General features: G+C 57.8%; 1 protein-coding gene across 2 annotated transcripts; it reads right to left on the reverse strand.

Moving 5' to 3' along the window:
• Window positions 1–154: 154 nt before the first annotated feature.
• LOC137307882 (myc-associated zinc finger protein-like) lies at window positions 155–22,612 on the reverse strand. 2 transcript variants are annotated; one of them, XM_067976940.1, is made up of 6 exons: window positions 22,386–22,612; window positions 15,231–15,928; window positions 14,098–14,161; window positions 11,915–12,086; window positions 2,526–2,745; window positions 263–356 (listed from the first exon to the last, which is right to left on the reverse strand). In XM_067976940.1, the coding sequence occupies exons 1-6, from the start codon at window positions 22,416–22,418 to the stop codon at window positions 347–349; spliced, it is 1,197 nt and encodes a 398-aa protein (XP_067833041.1). In that variant the 5' UTR covers window positions 22,419–22,612; the 3' UTR covers window positions 263–346. The 2 variants fall into 2 exon arrangements, with proteins under 2 accessions (XP_067833042.1, XP_067833041.1); XM_067976941.1 differs by lacking the exon at window positions 2,526–2,745 and having other exon boundaries at window positions 155–356.
• Window positions 22,613–23,058: the final 446 nt, after the last annotated feature.

A 23,058-nucleotide genomic window follows, 5' to 3' on the forward strand; every position in this document is an offset into this window, starting at 1 on the left:
TCTCCCCTTCTTCCCCTCCCGCTCTCCCCCTCCTCCTTCCCCTCTTCCCCCTCAAGCTCTCCCCCTCTTCTCCCGCCCTCTCCCCCCTCTTCTCCCCCCTCTTCTCTCCGCTCTCCCCCTCTTCTCCCGCTCTCCCCCCTCTCCCCCTTCCCCTCTTCCCCTCAAGCTCTCCTCCTCCCCTCCCGCTCCCCCCAGCAGCGTGGATGATCTGGGTGGGGGGTGCTGGGGACCCTCCCCTCCTCTTCACCAGGGCGGTGAGGACAGTCCCTGGGTGAGGAAGGTCGCGGTCTCGGCTGGTCTGGGATTCGCACTCGCTGGAGTGACAGCTGGTGTCAGTGGACAGGGTTCACCGGTACCTGTGGGAGACGGGAAAGAACAGGAGAGGGTAATGACAGCGTGTAACAATCCAAATATCCCAGTACTATCCCCCACCCCGGCCGACTCTCCCCGGGGTACGGGTCCCCCACCCCGGCCGACTCTCCCCCGGGGTACGGGTCCCCCACCCTGGCCGACTCTCCCCGGGGTACGGGTCCCCCACCCTGGCCGACTCTCCCCGGGGTACGGGTCCCCCCACGGGGCACCGACTCTCCCCGGGGTCACTGGACAGTGATCAGGAGCAGGAACCCTGGCTGATTTCCCCTTCTCTCTAACCCAGGGGTCACTGGACAGTGATCGGGAGCAGGAACCCTGGCTGATTTTCCCCTCTCTCCAACCCAGGGGTCACTGGACAGTGATCGGGAGCAGGAACCCTGGCTGATTTCCCCCTCTCTCTAACCCAGGGGTCACTGGACAGTGATCGGGAGCAGGAACCCTGGCTGATTTTCCCCTCTCTCCAACCCAGGGGTCACTGGACAGTGATCGGGAGCAGGAACCCTGGCTGATTTCCCCCTCTCTCTAACCCAGGGGTCACTGGACAGTGATCAGGAGCAGGAACCCTGGCTGATTTCCCCTCTCTCGAACCCAGGGTCACTGGACAGTGATCAGGAGCAGGAACCCTGGCTGATTTCCCCTCTCTCTAACCCAGGGGTCACTGGACAGTGATCAGGAGCAGGAACCCTGGCTGATTTCCCCCTCTCTCTAACCCAGGGGTCACTGGACAGTGATCAGGAGCAGGAACCCTGGCTGATTTCCCCTCTCTCGAACCCAGGGGTCACTGGACAGTGATCAGGAGCAGGAACCCTGGCTGATTTCCCCCCTCTCTCTAACCCAGGGGTCACTGGACAGTGATCAGGAGCAGGAACCCTGGCTGATTTCCCCTCTCTCTAACCCAGGGGTCACTGGACAGTGATCAGGAGCAGGAACCCTGGCTGATTTCCCCCTCTCTCTAACCCAGGGGTCACTGGACAGTGATCAGGAGCAGGAACCCTGGCTGATTTCCCCCCTCTCTCTAACCCAGGGGGTCACTGGACAGTGATCGGGAGCAGGAACCCTGGCTGATTTCCCCCTCTCTCTAACCCAGGGGGTCACTGGACAGTGATCGGGAGCAGGAACCCTGGCTGATTTCCCCCTCTCTCTAACCCAGGGGGTCACTGGACAGTGATCGGGAGCAGGAACCCTGGCTGATTTCCTCTCTCTCTAACCCAGGGGTCACTGGACAGTGATCAGGAGCAGGAACCCTGGCTGATTTCCCTCTCTCTAACCCAGGGGGTCACTGGACAGTGATCAGGAGCAGGAACCCTGGCTGATTTCCCTCTCTCTAACCCAGGGGGTCACTGGACAGTGATCAGGAGCAGGAACCCTGGCTGATTTCCCTCTCTCTCTAACCCAGGGGGTCACTGGACAGTGATCAGGAGCAGGAACCCTGGCTGATTTCCTCTCTCTAACCCAGGGGGTCACTGGACAGTGATCAGGAGCAGGAACCCTGGCTGATTTCCCTCTCTCTCTAACCCAGGGGGTCACTGGACAGTGATCAGGAGCAGGAACCCTGGCTGATTTCCCTCTCTCTAACCCAGGGGGTCACTGGACAGTGATCGGGAGCAGGAACCCTGGCTGATTTCCCCCTCTCTCTAACCCAGGGATCACTGGACAGTGATCGGGAGCAGGAACCCTGGCTGATTTCCCCCTCTCTCTAACCCAGGGGTCACTGGACAGTGATCGGGAGCAGGAACCCTGGCTGATTTCCCCTCTCTCTAACCCAGGGGTCACTGGACAGTGATCAGGAGCAGGAACCCTGGCTGATTTCCTCCTCCCTCTAACCCAGGGGTCACTGGACAGTGATCGGGAGCAGGAACCCTGGCTGATTTCCCCCCTCTCTCTAACCCAGGGGGTCACTGGACAGTGATCGGGAGAGGAACCCTGGCTGATTTCCCCCTCTCTCTAACCCAGGGGGGTCACTGGACAGTGATCGGGAGCAGGAACCCTGGCTGATTTCCCCTCTCTCTAACCCAGGTCGTTGTGCTAATCCGACCCCCCGCTCCCAGCTGGGGTCAGGTTGACCCAGCAGAGGCCAGAGATGAAGCCTGGGAATTTCCTGGCCTTTAATGCTTCCCCTCCCCTGTTATAGACAGTAAGAACGGGTGTCTTGCCTTCTCACAGCAGCAGCTCGCCTCAGTGTTGGTGCCGCAGGTCGGGCTGATTTCCCCCCGCTGGTGACAGCAGCTCGTGTGTCCCCTTGTGCCCGTTCAGCTGCACCTGGGTGTAGACAGTACACGCCACAGAGCTCACACACGAAACGGTACGGCTGGAGAAAGGTCACCCCATGGTGCTTCCGAGCGTGGACCCTGAGATAGGCCGCGGTGGTGAAACCTGGAGGGAGAGCGAGAGAGAGAGAGAGAGACCAGAGCTTCAAAGCCTGGAGATGGAGGAGGAGGCGGCGGGGAGTGGGCTACACTGCCCGGCCTGGGACTCAGCCCTGCACACACACACACGCACATAGCAGGACAGCGGAGGCAAGAAGGGCCCTGCTGGTTCAGTGGCTAACAACTGTGGAACTGAGTCTCACCAAATGGGAGGATTGAGTAGGGAGATTCAGGCAACTCAGATTGGGGAGAATCAGCCAGGGTTCCTGCTCCTGATCACTGTCCAGTGACCCCTGGGTTAGAGAGAGGGGGAAATCAGCCAGGGTTCCTGCTCCTGATCACTGTCCAGTGACCCCTGGGTTAGAGAGAGAGGGGGAAATCAGCCAGGGTTCCTGCTCCTGATCACTGTCCAGTGACCCCTGGGTTAGAGAGAGGGGAAATCAGCCAGGGTTCCTGCTCCTGATCACTGTCCAGTGACCCCTGGGTTAGAGAGAGGGGGAAATCAGCCAGGGTTCCTGCTCCTGATCACTGTCCAGTGACCCCTGGGTTAGAGAGAGGGGAAATCAGCCAGGGTTCCTGCTCCTGATCACTGTCCAGTGACCACTGGGTTAGAGAGAGGGGGAAATCAGCCAGGGTTCCTGCTCCCGATTGATCACTGTCCAGTGATCCCTGGGTGAGAGAGAGGGGAAATCAGCCAGGGTTCCTGCTCCTGATCACTGTCCAGTGACCCCTGGGTTAGAGAGAGGGGGAAATCAGCCAGGGTTCCTGCTCCTGATCACTGTCCAGTGACCCCCTGGGTTAGAGAGAGGGGGAAATCAGCCAGGGTTCCTGCTCCTGATCACTGTCCAGTGACCCCCTGGGTTAGAGAGAGGGGGAAATCAGCCAGGGTTCCTGCTCCTGATCACTGTCCAGTGACCCCTGGGTTAGAGAGAGGGGGAAATCAGCCAGGGTTCCTGCTCCTGATCACTGTCCAGTGACCCCTGGGTTAGAGAGAGGGGGAAATCAGCCAGGGTTCCTGCTCCCGATCACTGTCCAGTGACCCCTGGGTTAGAGAGAGGGGGAAATCAGCCAGGGTTCCTGCTCCTGATCACTGTCCAGTGACCCCTGGCTTAGAGAGAGGGGGAAATCAGCCAGGGTTCCTGCTCCTGATCACTGTCCAGTGACCCCCTGGTTAGAGAGAGGGGGAAATCAGCCAGGGTTCCTGCTCCCGATCACTGTCCAGTGACCCCTGGGTTAGAGAGAGAGGGGAAATCAGCCAGGGTTCCTGCTCCCGATCACTGTCCAGTGACCCCCTGGGTTAGAGAGAGGGGGAAATCAGCCAGGGTTCCTGCTCCCGATCACTGTCCAGTGACCCCTGGGTTAGAGAGAGGGGGGAAATCAGCCAGGGTTCCTGCTCCCGATCACTGTCCAGTGACCCCCTGGGTTAGAGAGAGGGGAAATCAGCCAGGGTTCCTGCTCCCGATCACTGTCCAGTGATCCCTGGGTGAGAGAGAGGGGGAAATCAGCCAGGGTTCCTGCTCCCGATCACTGTCCAGTGACCCCCTGGGTTAGAGAGAGGGGGAAATCAGCCAGGGTTCCTGCTCCTGATCACTGTCCAGTGACCCCCTGGATTAGAGAGAGGGGAAATCAGCCAGGGTCCTGCTCCCGATCACTGTCCAGTGACCCCTGGGTTAGAGAGAGGGGGAAATCAGCCAGGGTTCCTGCTCCTGATCACTGTCCAGTGACCCCCTGGGTTGAGAGAGATGGGAAATCAGCCAGGGTTCCTGCTCCTGATCACTGTCCAGTGACCCCCTGGGTTAGAGAGAGAGGGGAAATCAGCCAGGGTTCCTGCTCCCGATCACTGTCCAGTGATCCCTGGCGTGAGAGAGAGGGGGAAATCAGCCAGGGTTCCTGCTCCTGATCACTGTCCAGTGACCCCTGGGTTAGAGAGATGGGAAATCAGCCAGGGTTCCTGCTCCTGATCACTGTCCAGTGACCCCTGGGTTAGAGAGAGGGGGAAATCAGCCAGGGTTCCTGCTCCTGATCACTGTCCAGTGATCCCTGGGTGAGAGAGAGGGGGAAATCAGCCAGGGATCCTGCTCCTGATCACTGTCCAGTGACCCCTGGGATAGAGAGATGGGGAGAAATCTGCAGGGTTCCTGCTCCTGATCACTGTCCAGTGACCCCTGGGTAGAGAGAGGGGGAAATCAGCCAGGGTTCCTGCTCCTGATCACTGTCCAGTGACCCCTGGGTTAGAGAGAGGGGGAAATCAGCCAGGGTTCCTGCTCCTGATCACTGTCCAGTGACCCCTGGGTTAGAGAGAGGGGGAAATCAGCCAGGGTTCCTGCTCCCGATCACTGTCCAGTGACCCCTGGGTTAGAGAGAGGGGGAAATCAGCCAGGGTTCCTGCTCCTGATCACTGTCCAGTGACCCCTGGGTTAGAGAGAGGGGGAAATCAGCCAGGGTTCCTGCTCCCGATCACTGTCCAGTGACCCCTGGGTTAGAGAGAGGGGGAAATCAGCCAGGGTTCCTGCTCCTGATCACTGTCCAGTGACCCCTGGGTTAGAGAGAGGGGGAAATCAGCCAGGGTTCCTGCTCCTGATCACTGTCCAGTGACCCCTGGGTGAGAGAGAGGGGGAAATCAGCCAGGGTTCCTGCTCCTGATCACTGTCCAGTGACCCCTGGGTTAGAGAGAGGGGGAAATCAGCCAGGGTTCCTGCTCCCGATCACTGTCCAGTGACCCCTGGGTTGGAGAGAGATGGGAAATCAGCCAGGGTTCCTGCTCCTGATCACTGTCCAGTGACCCCTGGGTTAGAGAGAGGGGGAAATCAGCGAGGGTTCCTGCTCCCGATCACTGTCCAGTGACCCCTGGGTTAGAGAGAGGGGGAAATCAACCAGGGTTCCTGCTCCCGATCACTGTCCAGTGACCCCTGGGTTAGAGAGAGAGGGGAAATCAGCCAGGGTTCCTGCTCCTGATCACTGTCCAGTGACCCCTGGGTTAGAGAGAGGGGAAATCAGCCAGGGTTCCTGCTCCTGATCACTGTCCAGTGACCCCTGGGTTCGAGAGAGTGGAAATCAGCCAGGGTTCCTGCTCCTGATCACTGTCCAGTGACCCCCTGGGTTACAGAGAGGGAAATCAGCCAGGGTTCCTGCTCCCGATCACTGTCCAGTGACCCCTGGGTTAGAGAGAGAGGGAAATCAGCCAGGGTTCCTGCTCCTGATCACTGTCCAGTGACCCCTGGGTTCGAGAGAGGGGGAAATCAGCCAGGGTTCCTGCTCCTGATCACTGTCCAGTGACCCCTGGGTGAGAGAGAGGGGGAAATCAGCCAGGGTTCCTGCTCCTGATCACTGTCCAGTGACCCCTGGGTTAGAGAGAGGGGGAAATCAGCCAGGGTTCCTGCTCCCGATCACTGTCCAGTGACCCCTGGGTTAGAGAGAGGGGGAAATCAGCCAGGGTTCCTGCTCCCGATCACTGTCCAGTGACCCCTGGGTTGGAGAGAGATGGGACATCAGCCAGGGTTCCTGCTCCTGATCACTGTCCAGTGACCACCGGGTTAGAGAGAGGGGGAAATCAGCCAGGGTTCCTGCTCCTGATCACTGTCCAGTGACCACTGGGTTAGAGAGAGGGGGAAATCAGCCAGGGTTCCTGCTCCTGATCACTGTCCAGTGACCCCTGGCTTAGAGAGAGGGGGAAATCAGCCAGGGTTCCTGCTCCCGATCACTGTCCAGTGACCCCTGGGTTAGAGAGAGGGGGAAATCAACCAGGGTTCCTGCTCCCGATCACTGTCCAGTGACCCCTGGGTTGGAGAGAGAGGGGAAATCAGCCAGGGTTCCTGCTCCTGATCACTGTCCAGTGACCCCTGGGTTAGAGAGAGGGGAAATCAGCCAGGGTTCCTGCTCCTGATCACTGTCCAGTGACCCCTGGGTTCGAGAGAGTGGAAATCAGCCAGGGTTCCTGCTCCTGATCACTGTCCAGTGACCCCCTGGGTTACAGAGAGGGAAATCAGCCAGGGTTCCTGCTCCCGATCACTGTCCAGTGACCCCTGGGTTAGAGAGAGAGGGAAATCAGCCAGGGTTCCTGCTCCTGATCACTGTCCAGTGACCCCTGCTGGAAAGTGTGTGGGTGCTGGGTGAGGACAGGATCGAGGCTCGACTGTGATGCTGCTTCCACAGTCGAATATCCTGCCGACACTTAAAGTCTGGGATCACACACGGAGAGTGGGACCACTCGGTGAGGGAACGGAGGGAGAGTTGCAAAATGGCACACATCTATCTCCCACTGAGATACACCAATCAATGCACAGTTATCACTCTCATCACCGTACGACTCTGTGTGATCGAGGAGAGCCAGAGAGAATAGAGTAAAGCTCCCTCCACACTGTCCCATCAAACACTCCCAGGGCAGGTACAGGGTTAGATACAGAGTAAAGCTCCCTCTACACTGTCCCATCAAACACTCCAGGGGTCAGGTACAGGGTTAGATACAGAGTAAAGCTCCCTCCACACTGTCCCATCAAACACTCCCAGGGCAGGTACAGGGTTAGATACAGAGTAAAGCTCCCTCTACACTGTCCCATCAAACACTCCCAGGGTCAGGTACAGGGTTAGATACAGAGTAAAGCTCCCTCCACACTGTCCCATCAAACACTCCCAGGGCAGGTACAGGGTTAGATACAGAGTAAAGCTCCCTCTACACTGTCCCATCAAACACTCCCAGGGCAGGTACAGGGTTAGATACAGAGTAAAGCTCCCTCTACACTGTCCCATCAAACACTCCCAGGGCAGGTACAGGGTTAGATACAGAGTAAAGCTCCCTCTCCACTGTCCCATCAAACACTCCTAGGGCAGGTACAGGGTTAGATACAGAGTAAAGCTCCCTCTCCATTGTCCCATCAAACACTCCCAGGGTCAGGTACAGGGTTAGATACAGAGTAAAGCTCCCTCTCCACTGTCCCATCAAACACTCCCAGGGTCAGGTACAGGGTTAGATACAGAGTAAAGCTCCCTCTGCACTGTCCCATCAAATATTCCCAGGGCAGGTACAGGGTTAGATACAGAGTAAAGCTCCCTCTACACTGTCCCATCAAACACTCCCAGGGCAGGTACAGGGTTAGATACAGAGTAAAGCTCCCTCTACACTGTCCCATCAAACACTCCCAGGGCAGGTACAGGGTTAGATACAGAGTAAAGCTCCCTCTCCACTGTCCCATCAAACACTCCCAGGGTCAGGTACAGGGTTAGATACAGAGTAAAGCTCCCTCCACACTGTCCCATCAAACACTCCCAGGGCAGGTACAGGGTTAGATACAGAGTAAAGCTCCCACTACACTGTCCCATCAAACACTCCCAGGGCAGGTACAGGGTTAGATACAGAGTAAAGCTCCCTCTACACCGTCCCGTCAAACACTCCCAGGGCAGGTACAGGGTTAGATACAGAGTAAAGCTCCCTCTACACTGTCCCATCAAACACTCCCAGGGCAGGTACAGGGTTAGATACAGAGTAAAGCTCCCTCTGCACTGTCCCATCAAACACTCCCAGGGTCAGGTACAGGGTTAGATACAGAGTAAAGCTCCCTCTACACTGTCCCATCAAACACTCCCAGGGCAGGTGCAGGGTTAGATGCAGAGTAAAGCTCCCTCTCCACTGTCCCATCAAACACTCCCAGGGCAGGTACAGGGTTAGATTCAGAGTAAAGCTCCCTCTACACTGTCCCATCAAACACTCCCAGGGTCAGGTACAGGGTTAGATACAGAGTAAAGCTCCTTCCACACTGTCCCGTCAAACACTCCCAGGGCAGGTACAGGGTTAGATACAGAGTAAAGCTCCCTCTACACCGTCCCATCAAACACTCCCAGGGTCAGGTACAGGGTTAGATACAGAGTAAAGCTCCCTCTACACTGTCCCATCAAACACTCCCAGGGTCAGGTACAGGGTTAGATACAGAGTAAAGCTCCCTCTACACTGTCCCATCAAACACTCCCAGGGTCAGGTACAGGGTTAGATACAGAGTAAAGCTCCCTCTACACTGTCCCATCAAACACTCCCAGGGTCAGGTACAGGTTAGATACAGAGTAAAGCTCCCTCTACACTGTCCCATCAAACACTCCCAGGGCAGGTACAGGGTTAGATACAGAGTAAAGCTCCCTCTCCACTGTCCCATCAAACACTCCCAGTGCAGGTACAGGGTTAGATACAGAGTAAAGCTCCCTCGACACTGTCCCATCAAACACTCCCAGGGTCAGGTGCAGGTTAGATACAGAGTAAAGCTCCCTCTACACTGTCCCATCAAACACTCCCAGGGTCAGGGACAGGGTTAGATACAGAGTAAAGCTCCCTCTACACTGTCCCATCAAACACTCCCAGGGTCAGGTACAGAGTTAGATACAGAGTAAAGCTCCCTCTACACTGTCCCATCAAACACTCCCAGGGTCAGGTACAGGTTAGATACAGAGTAAAGCTCCCTCTACACTGTCCCATCAAACACTCCCAGGGTCAGGGACAGGGTTAGATACAGAGTAAAGCTCCCTCTGCACTGTCCCATCAAACACTCCCAGGGTCAGGTACAGAGATAGATACAGAGTAAAGCTCCCTCTACACTGTCCCATCAAACACTCCCAGGGTCAGGTACAGGGTTAGATACAGAGTCAAGCTCCCTCTACACTGTCCCATCAAACACTCCCAGGGCAGGTACAGGGTTAGATACAGAGTAAAGCTCCCTCTACACTGTCCCATCAAACACTCCCAGGGTCAGGTACAGGGTTAGATACAGAGTAAAGCTCCCTCTACACTGTCCCATCAAACACTCCAAGGGCAGGTACAGGGTTAGATACAGAGTAAAGCTCCCTCTACACTGTCCCATCAAACACTCCCAGGGCAGGTACAGGGTTAGATACAGAGTAAAGCTCCCTCGACACTGTCCCATCAAACACTCCCAGGGCAGGGACAGGGTTAGATACAGAGTAAAGCTCCCTCTACACTGTCCCATCAAACACTCCCAGGGCAGGTACAGGGTTAGATACAGAGTAAAGCTCCCTCTCCACTGTCCCATCAAACACTCCTAGGGCAGGTACAGGGTTAGATATAGAGTAAAGCTCCCTCCACACTGTCCCATCAAACACTCCCAGGGCAGGTACAGGGTTAGATACAGAGTAAAGCTCCCACTACACTGTCCCATCAAACACTCCCAGGGCAGGTACAGGGTTAGATACAGAGTAAAGCTCCCTCTACACCGTCCCGTCAAACACTCCCAGGGCAGGTACAGGGTTAGATACAGAGTAAAGCTCCCTCTACACTGTCCCATCAAACACTCCCAGGGCAGGTACAGGGTTAGATACAGAGTAAAGCTCCCTCTGCACTGTCCCATCAAACACTCCCAGGGTCAGGTACAGGGTTAGATACAGAGTAAAGCTCCCTCTCCACTGTCCCATCAAACACTCCCAGGGCAGGTACAGGGTTAGATTCAGAGTAAAGCTCCCTCTACACCGTCCCATCAAACACTCCCAGGGTCAGGTACAGGGTTAGATACAGAGTAAAGCTCCCTCTACACTGTCCCATCAAACACTCCCAGGGCAGGTACAGGGTTAGATACAGAGTAAAGCTCCCTCTACACTGTCCCATCAAACACTCCCAGGGTCAGGTACAGGGTTAGATACAGAGTAAAGCTCCCTCTACACTGTCCCATCAAACACTCCCAGGGTCAGGTACAGGTTAGATACAGAGTAAAGCTCCCTCTACACTGTCCCATCAAACACTCCCAGGGCAGGTACAGGGTTAGATACAGAGTAAAGCTCCCTCTCCACTGTCCCATCAAACACTCCCAGTGCAGGTACAGGGTTAGATACAGAGTAAAGCTCCCTCTACACTGTCCCATCAAACACTCCCAGGGTCAGGTACAGGTTAGATACAGAGTAAAGCTCCCTCTACACTGTCCCATCAAACACTCCCAGGGTCAGGGACAGGGTTAGATACAGAGTAAAGCTCCCTCTACACTGTCCCATCAAACACTCCCAGGGCAGGTACAGGGTTAGATACAGAGTAAAGCTCCCTCTCCACTGTCCCATCAAACACTCCCAGTGCAGGTACAGGGTTAGATACAGAGTAAAGCTCCCTCTACACTGTCCCATCAAACACTCCCAGGGTCAGGTACAGGTTAGATACAGAGTAAAGCTCCCTCTACACTGTCCCATCAAACACTCCCAGGGTCAGGGACAGGGTTAGATACAGAGTAAAGCTCCCTCTACACTGTCCCATCAAACACTCCCAGGGCAGGTACAGGGTTAGATACAGAGTAAAGCTCCCTCTCCACTGTCCCATCAAACACTCCCAGTGCAGGTACAGGGTTAGATACAGAGTAAAGCTCCCTCTACACTGTCCCATCAAACACTCCCAGGGTCAGGTACAGGTTAGATACAGAGTAAAGCTCCCTCTACACTGTCCCATCAAACACTCCCAGGGTCAGGGACAGGGTTAGATACAGAGTAAAGCTCCCTCTACACTGTCCCATCAAACACTCCCAGGGTCAGGTACAGAGTTAGATACAGAGTAAAGCTCCCTCTACACTGTCCCATCAAACACTCCCAGGGTCAGGTACAGGTTAGATACAGAGTAAAGCTCCCTCTACACTGTCCCATCAAACACTCCCAGGGTCAGGTACAGGGTTAGATACAGAGTCAAGCTCCCTCTACACTGTCCCATCAAACACTCCCAGGGCAGGTACAGGGTTAGATACAGAGTAAAGCTCCCTCTACACTGTCCCATCAAACACTCCCAGGGCAGGTACAGGGTTAGATACAGAGTAAAGCTCCCTCTACACTGTCCCATCAAACACTCCCAGGGTCAGGTACAGGGTTAGATACAGAGTAAAGCTCCCTCTACACTGTCCCATCAAACACTCCCAGGGCAGGTACAGGGTTAGATACAGAGTAAAGCTCCCTCTACACTGTCCCATCAAACACTCCCAGGGCAGGTACAGGGTTAGATACAGAGTAAAGCTCCCTCTACACTGTCCCATCAAACACTCCCAGGGCAGGGACAGGGTTAGATACAGAGTAAAGCTCCCTCTACACTGTCCCATCAAACACTCCCAGGGCAGGTACAGGGTTAGATACAGAGTAAAGCTCCCTCTACACTGTCCCATCAAACACTCCCAGGGTCAGGTACAGGGTTAGATACAGAGAGAGTAGATCCTCCCACTCACCTTTATTACAGATATCACAGGTATGATTGGCCCCCTCGCTGTGCACCTTCATGTGATCGGTGATGTAGGCTGCACTCAGTAACTTCCCACATACGTGACAAGGGACCTTCTCCTCGTGCCGGATCATGTGGGCCCTGAGCCGGTCCTTCGTCGCAAACGCAGCCTCGCAGGTCTGGGGAGAGAATGGAGGGCCAGGGTCAGTGAGTGCAAACCGGGGGCTTCAGGGCTGGGAGGGGCCCCCCTCCGAACCCCACCGTCGGAGGGAGCCCCCCCTCCGAACCCCACCGTCGGAGGGACCCCCCGAACCCCACCGTCGGAGGGAGCCCCCCCTCCGAACCCCACCGTCGGAGGGACCCCCCCGTCGGAGGGACCCCCCCGAACCCCACCGTCGGAGGGACCGCCCCGAACCCCACCGTCGGAGGGACCCCCCCCTCAATCCACCGTCGGAGGGACCCCCCCGAACCCCACCGTCGGAGGGACCCCCCCTCAATCCACCGTCGGAGGGACCCCCCCGAACCCCACCGTCGGAGGGACCCCCCCCTCAATCCACCGTCGGAGGGACCCCCCCCTCAATCCACCGTCGGAGGGACCCCCCCCTCAATCCACCGTCGGAGGGACCCCCCCCTCAATCCACCGTCGGAGGGACCCCCCGAACCCCCCCGTCGGAGGGACCCCCCCCTCAATCCACCGTCGGAGGGACCCCCCCCCACCTCAATCCACCGTCGGAGGGACCCCCCTCCTCAATCCACCGTCGGAGGGACCCCCCCCTCAATCCACCGTCGGAGGGACCCCCCCCCACCTCAATCCACCGTCGGAGGGACCCCCCTCCTCAATCCACCGTCGGAGGGACCCCCCCCCTCAATCCACCGTCGGAGGGACCCCCCCCTCAATCCACCGTCGGAGGGACCCCCCCCTCAATCCACCGTCGGAGGGACCCCCTCCTCAATCCACCGTCGGAGGGACCCCCCCCCTCAATCCACCGTCGGAGGGACCCCCCCCCTCAATCCACCGTCGGAGGGACCCCCCCCCTCAATCCACCGTCGGAGGGACCCCCCCGAACCCCACCGTCGGAGGGACCCCCCCCCCTCAATCCACCGTCGGAGGGACCCCCCCGAACCCCACCGTCGGAGGGACCCCCCCCTCAATCCACCGTCGGAGGGACCCCCCCCTCAATCCACCGTCGGAGGGACCCCCCCGAACCCCACCGTCGGAGGGACCCCCCCCCCTCAATCCACCGTCGGAGGGACCCCCCCGAACCCCACCGTCGGAGGGACCCCCCCCTCAATCCACCGTCGGAGGGACCCCCCCCCCTCAATCCACCGTCGGAGGGACCCCCCCCCTCAATCCACAATCGGAGGGACCCCCCCCCTCAATCCACCATCGGAGGGACCCCCCCCCTCAATCCACCATCGGAGGGACCCCCCCCCCTCAATCCACCGTCGGAGGGACCCCCCCCCTCAATCCACCGTCGGAGGGACCCCCCCCCCTCAATCCACCGTCGGAGGGACCCCCCTCAATCCACCGTCGGAGGGACCCCCCCGAACCCCACCGTCGGAGGGACCCCCCCCTCAATCCACCGTCGGAGGGACCCCCCTCAATCCACCGTCGGAGGGACCCCCCCGAACCCCACCGTCGGAGGGACCCCCCCCTCAATCCACCGTCGGAGGGACCCCCCCCTCAATCCACCGTCGGAGGGACCCCCCCTCAATCCACCGTCGGAGGGACCCCCCCCTCAATCCACCGTCGGAGGGACCCCCCCCCTCAATCCACCGTCGGAGGGACCCCTCCCCGAGCCCCACAATCGACCACTGCTGTTGTATCAGCCACCTCACCCCACTCTCTCCTCGCTCCCCACTCCAGTGTCAGACTCAGAATCACTGCCCCCCTCTCCTCCCGCCCTCTGAAACTCACAGCAGGCATTCCGAGGACCCTCAAACCCTGGTCAGTCGCCTCGCCCCGCCCTCCCTCCGGCCCCCTCCCTTCCCTCTCCTTCCCCATCCTTTCCCTCCCCGCGGCCCCCTCATCCTCCCTCAGCCCACTCCCCTCCCTCCGGCCCTCCTCCCCTCCCTCTTCCCTCGGCCCCTCCTCAGCCCACTCCCCTCCCTCCTCGCCCACTCCCTCTTCCCTCCTCGCCCACTCCCCTCCCCCGGACCCCTCCCTCTCCACCACCCCGTGAACCGTACCTGACACTTGAAAGGCCTTTCCGTGGAATGAACCTGTCTGACGTGACTGTTCAGGTGGTCAGGTCTGAAAGACAGAGAGGCAGTGATGGTGAGACCATCGAGACTCGGTCACACTGTGGACCGATAATCAATTCTCTCACATGCTCACACTCACTCTCACTGCTGCAAACTCATTTGGGGGGAGGTCCTGGGATGGGGAGAGGGGGTTTGAGGGGGAGGTCCTGGGATGGGGACGGGGGGTTTGGGGGGGGGGGTCCTGGGATGGGGAGAGGGGGTTTGAGGGGGAGGTCCTGGGATGGGGACGGGGGGTTTGAGGGGGAGGTCCTGGGATGGGGAGAGGGGGTTTGAGGGGGAGGTCCTGGGATGGGGACGGGGGGTTTGGGGGGGGGGGTCCTGGGATGGGGACGGGGGGTTTGGGGGGGGGGGTCCTGGGATGGGGACGGGGCGTTTGAGGGGGAGGTCCTGGGATGGGGAGAGGGGGTTTGAGGGGGAGGTCCTGGGATGGGGACGGGGCGTTTGAGGGGGGGGTCCTGGGATGGGGAGAGGGGGTTTGAGGGGGAGGTCCTGGGATGGGGACGGGGGGTTTGAGGGGGAGGTCCTGGGATGGGGACGGGGGGTTTGAGGGGGGGGTCCTGGGATGGGGACGGGGGGTTTGAGGGGGGGGGTCCTGGGATGGGGAGAGGGGGAGGTCCTGGGATGGGGAGAGGGGGTTTGAGGGGGAGGTCCTGGGATGGGGACGGGGGGGGGTCCTGGGATGGGGACGGGGGGTTTGAGGGGGAGGTCCTGGGATGGGGATGGGGGGAGGTCCTGGGATGGGGACGGGGGGTTTGAGGGGGGGTCCTGTGATGGGGACGGGGGGTCTGGGGGGGGGGTCCTGGGATGGGGACGGGGGGTCTGGGGTCCTGGGATGGGGACGGGGGGTTTGAGGGGGGTCCTGGGATGGGGACGGGGGGTCTGAGGGGGGGGTCCTGGGATGGGGACAGGGGGGGGTCCTGGGATGGGGACAGGGGGGGGTCCTGGGATGGGGACGGGGGGTTTGGGGGGGGGGTCCTGGGATGGGGAGGGGGGGTCTGGGGGGGGGGGGGTCCTGGGATGGGGACAGACTCTGTATCGATGGGAGTCCCTCTTTGTACCTGGAGAAACCTTTCCCACAATGGCTGCAGATGTAGGGCTTGTTGACGCCCCCCTCGTGCGAGCGGACGTGGTAACTCATGCGGTCCTTGCGTTTGAAGCGTTGCTGGCAGACGGGACACTCGAAGGGCTTCTCGTCAGAGTGCGACAGTTTGTGGCGGTTGAGGTGGTAGATGTCACGGAAAGCTTTGCCGCACAGCTCGCAGCTGTGAGTCTTGCGGATCCTCCGGGCCTGGGAGGGGGAGGGGGAGGGGGAGGGGGAGAGGCTGCTGCCCCCTGGCAGGGAGAGGGGTTCGGCCGAGCCCAGGGGCCCGGCGCCCCCGCCCACCGCGGCCATGGTCATGCTCAGCAGAGCGATGGGCACCATGGTGGGGGGATTGACGCTGGCGGGGAGGGGGGCCCTGGCTCCCCCCGAGTGGGTGCCCTGGTGTCTCCTCAGGTTGTAGTTGTTCTTGAACTCCTTGGAGCAGAGCAGGCAGATGAAGGGCCCCTTGCTCTTTAGCTTCTTGTCTGCCTCCACGTTGGCCCGGGCCCGGGGCACGGGCTGGGGGTTCTTGGCCCTCTCCCGGTCTGGGGCGGGCGCGGCCTCCGCGGCCCCAGGGGTCGAAGGCGGACGGGCGGATTCCTGAGCCACGGAGGCCGTGGTGAGCAAGGGCAGGAGGTCGGCCTGAACTCCTGGAGCTTGGTCTGTACCGGCCGTCTGCGGAGAGAGAGAGAGGGGGGGGGTTAAAGACGGGACGTTTAACGGGACACCCGCTGCCCCCCCCCGTCCAGAGACTGAACCCCGCACACATGGCAGGGAGCTGTCATCATCCCCCCGTCCCGCGTAATCCCCCCGTCCTGTGGAATCCTCCCGCCGTCCCTCGTAATCCCCCCCGCCGTCCCTCGTAATCCCCCCGCCGTCCCGCGTAATCCCCCCGCCGTCCCGCGTAATCCCCCCGCCCGGTCCAGCGTAATGTTCCGCCATCTTGCATAATCCCCCGTCCCGCGTAATCCCCCGCTGTCCGCCATTAACCCCTGCCGACCCCACATAACCCCCACCCCCGGACGGTGTAATCTCCGTCCTGCGTAATCCCCCCACCCCCGGGTCCGGCGTAATCCCTCGCTGTCCCGTGTAATCCTCCCGCCCACCCCCCCAGTCCGGCGTAATCCCCCGCCATGCCGTGTAATCCCGCGCCCCCCCGTCTGGCGTAATCCCCCGCCGTCCCGCATAATCCCCCCGTCCTGTGTAATCCTACCGCGTAATCCCCCCGTCCTGTGTAATCCTCCCCCCTACCCTGGTCCGCCGTAATCCCCCTCCATCCCGCGTAATCCCCTGTCCTGCGTAACCTCCCGTATAACCCAGTATAGTCCCCCTTTGACCCCCTGCCGTCCCCCTTTGACCCCCTGCCGTCCCCCTATGTTGATGGACTTCCAAAAGGCGTTTGATAAATTGTCACATAACAGGCTTGTCAGCAAAACTGAAGCCCATGGAATAATCGGGGGCAGTGGCAGCGTGGGTAGGGGCAGGAAACAGAGAGTAGGGGTGAACGGTTGTTTTTCGGACTGGAGGGAGGTGTACAGTGGTGTTCCCCAGGGGTCGGTGCTGGGACCACTGCTTTTCTTGATATATATTAATGACTTGGACCTGGGTGTACAGGGCACAATTTCAAAATGTGCAGATGACACAAAACTTGGAAGGGTAGTGAACAGTGAGGAGGATAGTGATAGACGTCAAGAGGATACAGACAGGCTGGTGGAATGGGCGGACACGTGGCAGATGAAATTTAACGCAGAAAAATGCGAGGTGATACATTTCGGTAGGAAGAACGAGGAGAGGCAATATAAACTAGAGGGCACAACTCTAAAAGGGGCACAGGAACAGAGAGACCTGGGGGTGTATGTACACAAATCGTCAAAGGTGGCAGGGCAGGTTGAGAAAATGGTTAAAAAAGCAGACGGGATCCTGGGCTTTATAAATAGATGTGGAGATGCCGGTGATGGACTGGGCTGGACAAATGTAAGGAGTCTTACAACACCAGGTTATAGTCCAACAGTTTTATTTGAAAATCACAAGCTTTCGGAGGCTGTTCACCTGACGAAGGAGGAAGCCTCCGAAAGCTTGTGATTTTCAAATAAAACTGTTGGACTATAACCTGGTGTTGTAAGATTCCTTACATTTGTAAATAGAGGCACAGAGTACAAAAGCAAGGAAGTCATGATGAACCTTTATAAAACACTGGTTCGACCACAACTGGAGTATTGTGTCCAGTTCTGGGCACCGCACTTTAGGAAAGATGTGAAGGCCTTAGGGAGGGTGTGGAGGAGGTTTACTGGAATGATTCCAGGGATGAGGGACTTGTTACGTGGATAGACTGGAGAAGCTGGGATTGTTCTCCTTGGAACAGAGACGGTGGTGAGGAGATTTGATCGAGGGGTTCAAAATCATGAAGGGTCCAGACAAAGTAGATAGAGAGAAACTCTTTCCATTGGTGGAAGGGTCAAGAGCCAGAGGGCACGGATTTAAGGTGAGTGGCAAAAGAACCAAAGGTAACATGAGGAAAAACTTTTTCACACAGCGAGTGGTTAGGATCTGGAATGCACTGCCCGAGGGGGAGGTGGAGGCAGATTCAATCATGGCCTTCAAAAGGGAACTGGATAAGTACTTGAAAGGAAAAAATTTGCAGGGCTACGGGGATAGGGCGGGGGAGTGGGACTGGCTGGATTGCTCTTATAAAGAGCCAGCACGGACTCGATGGGCAGAATGGCCTCCTTGTGCGCTGTGACCATTTTATGATATTACCCCATATAATCCACTCTTGGAGCACTGTGACCAGTAACATTTCCCATTTTATAAAAAAGGATATAGAGGCACTGCAGAAGGTGCAAAAAAGATTCACAAGGTTGATACCAGAACTGAGAGGTCTTATCTAACAGGAAAGACTGAACAGACTGGGGCTCTTTTCTCCAGGAAAGAGAAGGCTGAGGGGTGACCTGATCGAGGTCTTTAAGATTATGAAAGGGTTCGATAGGGTAGACGTAGAGAAGGTGTTTCCACTTGTGGGGGGAGAGACCAGAACTAGGGGGGGGGGCCATAAATATAAGATAGTCAGTAATAAATCCAATCGGGAATTCAGGAGAAACGTCTTCACCCAGAGAGTGGTGAGAACGTGGAACTCACTCCCACATGTTCTCCTTATCAAAGGAAGGATACACTTGCCTTAGAGGCGGTGCAATGAAGGTTCACTAGATTGATTCCTGGGATGAGAGGGTTGTCCTTTGAGGAGAGATTGAGTAAACATAGAAACATCGAAAATAGGAGCAAGAGTAGGCCGTTCGGCCCTTCGAGCCTGCTCCCCCATTCAAAATGATCATGGCCGATCGTCTAACTCAGTCCCCTGTTCCCGCTTTTTCCCCATATCCCTTGATCCCTTTAGCATTAAGAAATATATCGATCTCCTTCTTGAATACATCTAATGACTTGGCCTCCACTGCCTTCTGTGGTAGAGAATTCCACAGGTTCACCACCCTCTGAGTGAAGACATTTCTCCTCATCTCGGTTCTAAATGGCAAAACCCGTATCCTGAGACTGTGACCCCTGGTTCTGGACTCCCCAGCCATCGGGAACATCCTCCCTGCATCTAGTCTGTCTCGTCCTGTTAGAATTTTATATGTTTCGATGAGATCTCCTCTCATTCTTCTAAACTCCAGTGAATATAGGCCTAGTCGGCCCAATCTCTCCTCATACGGCAGTCCTGCCATCCCAGGAATCAGTCTGGTGAACCTTCGTTGCACTCCCTCCATGGCAAGGACATCCTTCCTCAGATAAGGAGACCAAAACTGCACACAATACTCCAGATGTGGTCTCACCAAGGCCCTGTATAACTGCAGTAAGACATCCCTGCTCCTGCACTCAAATCCTCTTGCAATTAAGGCCAACATACCATTCACCTTCCGAACTGCTTGCTGCACCTGAATGCTCGCTTTCAGCGACTGGTGTACAAGGACACCCAGGTCTCGTTGCACCTCCCCTTTTCCCAATCTACCACCATTCAGATAATAATCTGCCTTTCTGTTTTTACAACCAAAGTGGATAACCTCACATTTATCCACGTTATACTGCATCTGCCATGTTCTTGCCCACTCACCCAACTTGTCTAAATCACATTGGAGCCTCTTTGCATCCTCCTCACAGCTCACATTCCACCCCAGCTTTGTGTCGTCTGCAAACTTGGAAATGTTACATTTAGTTCCCTCATCCAAATCATTGATATATATTGTGAATAGCCTGGGCCCAAGCACTGATCCCTGCGGTACCCCACTAGTCACTGCCTGCCACCCGGAAAAAGACCCGTTTATTCCTACTCTCTGTTTCCTGTCTGTCGACCAATTCTCAATCCATGCCAGTATATTCCCCCCAATCCCATGTGCTTTAATTTTGCACACTAACCTCTTGTGTGGGACCTTATCAAAAGCCTTCTGAAAATCCAAATACACCACATCCAATGGTTCTCCCCTATCTATTCTACTAGTTACATCCTCAAAAAACTCCAGTAGATTTGTTAAACATGATTTCCCTTTCATAAACCCATGCTGACTCTATTTTTCCCTCTTAATCAATCTCTTTGTCCTCCTTTGCTGAATTCTGAACTGCTCCCAATCCTCAGGCTTGCTGCTTTTTCTGGTAATTTATATGTCTCCTCTTTGGATCTAATACTATCCCTAATTTCTTTTGTAAGCCACGGTTGAGCCCACCTTTCCTGTTTATTTTTGCACAGACAGGAATGAATAATTGTTGTAATTCCTGCACACGTTCTTTAAATATTAGCCATTGCCTATCCACCGTCATCCCTTTTAGTAAAGTTCCCCAATCTATCAGAGCCAACTCACACCTCATACTTTCATAATTTCCTTTATTTAGATTCAGGACTGTAGTTTCAGATTCAACTGCTTCACTCTCCATCTTAATGAGGAATTCTATCATGTTATGGTCGCTCTTCCCTAAGGGACCCCGCACAACAAGATTATTAATTAATCCTTTCTCATTGCACAATACCCAGGTCTAGGATCGCCTGTTCTCTAGTTGGTTCCTCAACGTATTGGTCCAGAAAACCATCACGTACACACTCCCGGAATTCCTCCCCCACAGTATTATTGCTAATTTGGTTTGACCAATCTATATGTAGATTAAAGTCACCCATGATTATAGCTGTACCCTTCTTGCATGCGTCTCTAATTTCCTGTTTAATGCCCTCCCCTACATCTCCGCTACTGTTTGGGGGCCTATAGACAACCCCCCACCAATGTTTTCTGCCCCTTGGTGGTTTCTTAGCTCCACCCATACAGATTCCACATGGTGATTTTCCGAGCCAATATCCTTCCTCACTATTGCATTGATTTCCTCCTTTACTAACAACGCTACCCCACCTCCTTTCCCTTTTTGCCTGTCCTTCCTAAATATTGAATACCTCTGGATGTTCAGTTCCCATCGGAGTGGAATGGGCCGATACTCTCTGGAGTTTAGAAGAATGAGAGGTGAAACAGATAAGATTCTGAGGGGGTTTGACAGGGTCGATGCTGAGAGGCTGTTTCCCCCTGGCTGGAGAGTCTAGAACCAGGGGGATAGTCTCAGGATAAGGGGTCGGGCATTCAAGACTGAGATGAGGAGAGAATTTCTTCACTCAGAGGGTTGTGAATCTTTGGAATTCTCTCCCCCAGAGGGCTGTGGATATATTTGAATATATTGAAAGCTGAGATCGATGGATTTTTGGACTCGTGGGGCGATCAAGGGATATGGGGATCGGGCGGGAAAGTGGAGGTTGAGGTCGAAGATCAGCCATGATCTGATGGAATGGTGGAGCAGGCTCGAGGGCCGAGTGGCCTCCTCCTGCTCCTATTTCTTGTGTTCTTTTGGGTCACAGGAGTAGTTGAGGTGAATAGTGTAGATGGATTTAAGGGGAAGCTTGATAAACACATGAGGGAGAGAGGAATAGAAGGAGATGGTGATAGGGTGAGATGGAGGAGGAGGGATGGAGGAGAGAGGGATGGAGGAGAGAGGGATGGAGGAGAGAGGGATGGAGGAGAGAGGGATGGAGGAGAGAGGGATGGAGGGAGAAGGGAGGGAGGGAGAGGGAGGGAGGGAGAAGGGAGGGAGGGAGGGAGAAGGGAGGGAGGGAGAAGGGAGGAGGGAGGGTGAAGGGAGGGAGGGAGGGGGAGGAAAGGGAGAGGGAGGAGGGAGGGAGGGCGGGAGGCTCGTGGGGAGCAGAAACCCCGGCATGGACCCATGACCTGTTTCTGAGCTGTAACTCGATACATGTCAACACTGTCCCCATCCCCCGCCCCCCCCCCGCTGTCCCCATCCCCCGCCCCCCCCGCTGTCCCCATCCCCCCGCCCCCCCCCCGCTGTCCCCATCCCCCGCCCCCCCCCGCTGTCCCCATCCCCCGCCCCCCCGCTGTCCCCATCCCCCGCCCCCCCCCCGCTGTCCCCATCCCCCCCGCTGTCCCCATCCCCCCCGCTGTCCCCATCCCCCCCGCTGTCCCCATCCCCCGTTCCCCCCCCCGCTGTCCCCATCCCCCGTTCCCCCCCCCTGCCGTCCCCATTGTCCCCAAACCCCGCCCCCCATTGTCCCCAAACCCCGCCCCCCATTGTCCCAAACCCCGCCCCCCATTGTCCCCAAACCCCGTCCCCCATTGTCCCAAACCCCGCCCCCCATTGTCCCCAAACCCCGCCCCCATTGTCCCCAAACCCCGCCCCCCATTGTCCCCAAACCCCGCCCCCCATTGTCCCCAAACCCCGCCCCCATTGTCCCCAAACCCCGCCCCCATTGTCCCAAACCCCGCCCCCATTGTCCCAAACCCCGCCCCCCATTGTCCCCAACCCCGCCCCCCATTGTCCCCAAACCCCGCCCCCCATTGTCCCCAAACCCCGCCCCCCATTGTCCCCAAACCCCGCCCCCCATTGTCCCCAAACCCCGCCCCCCATTGTCCCCAAACCCCGCCCCCCATTGTCCCCAAACCCCGCCCCCCATTGTCCCCAAACCCGCCCCCCATTGTCCCCAAACCCCGCCCCCCATTGTCCCCAAACCACACCCCCCATTGTCCCCAAACCCCGCCCCCATTGTCCCCAAACCCCGCCCCCCATTGTCCCCCAGGCCCCGCCCCCCCGGGTCTTTCCTCGCCTGGAAAATGAAGTTACTCCAAGTCCCGTCCATGGCGGCGGCCCCCGGTCCCCAGACTCGGTCCCCAGACTCGGCCCCGGGCTCCGGCCACCACCGCACTGGGCCCTCGGTCTCTCCCCCCCCGCCCGGCCCGGTCCGGTCCCGGACTCCGGGCCCTCGGTCCCCGGTCTCTCGGCCGCCGGTTATTTACGAACAGCAGCCGCTCGGCGACATGGCGGCGGCGGCGTGACCCCTGAACCCGCCGTGACCCGCCCCTGACCCGCGGGGCCCCGCCCCCTCCTCCGGACCGGACCATTGTGGGAGAGAGGGGGGGGGGACCGGATTGAACCTCCGCTTCCCCCGGGGGCAGAGACCGCCCGCCCGCCGCCCGGCTCACCTTCTCCCCCGGCCGCAATCCCACCCGTCCCCCGGGGCCGTTCATTTACTTTAATCGGGTTCAGTTCCCCCCCCCCACGGGCCCCGGGACTTGGACTCGTCCAGCGGCCGCCGGACCGAACCATCGTGGAGGAGCGAGGGGGGGGACCGCGACCAGACTCCGGACACCAGACAGGGGGCCGGAGACCGCCCTCAGGTAGGGGGGGGGGGCCGGGGGCCGGGGAAGGACCGGGGAGAAGATTAAATCCACTCCCCCGCCCTCCGGGGACCGGCCGGGCCTCGGGACTGAGGGAAGAAA

This window comes from Heptranchias perlo, unplaced genomic scaffold (assembly GCF_035084215.1).
Source record: "Heptranchias perlo isolate sHepPer1 unplaced genomic scaffold, sHepPer1.hap1 HAP1_SCAFFOLD_1142, whole genome shotgun sequence".
In the NCBI taxonomy this organism is placed as follows: domain Eukaryota; kingdom Metazoa; phylum Chordata; class Chondrichthyes; order Hexanchiformes; family Hexanchidae; genus Heptranchias; species Heptranchias perlo.

Excerpts from the sequence above, each read along its gene's own strand:
- LOC137307882 (XM_067976940.1), bottom strand. The coding sequence starts at position 22,418 with ATGGACGGGACTTGGAGTAACTTCATTTTCCAG. Across the intron at positions 15,929-22,385 it reads GGAGTAACTTCATTTTCCAG|ACGGCCGGTACAGACCAAGC; the intron begins GCGAGGAAAGAC and ends CTCTCTCCGCAG. Across the intron at positions 12,087-14,097 it reads AAAGGCCTTTCAAGTGTCAG|ACCTGCGAGGCTGCGTTTGC; the intron begins GTACGGTTCACG and ends TTCTCTCCCCAG.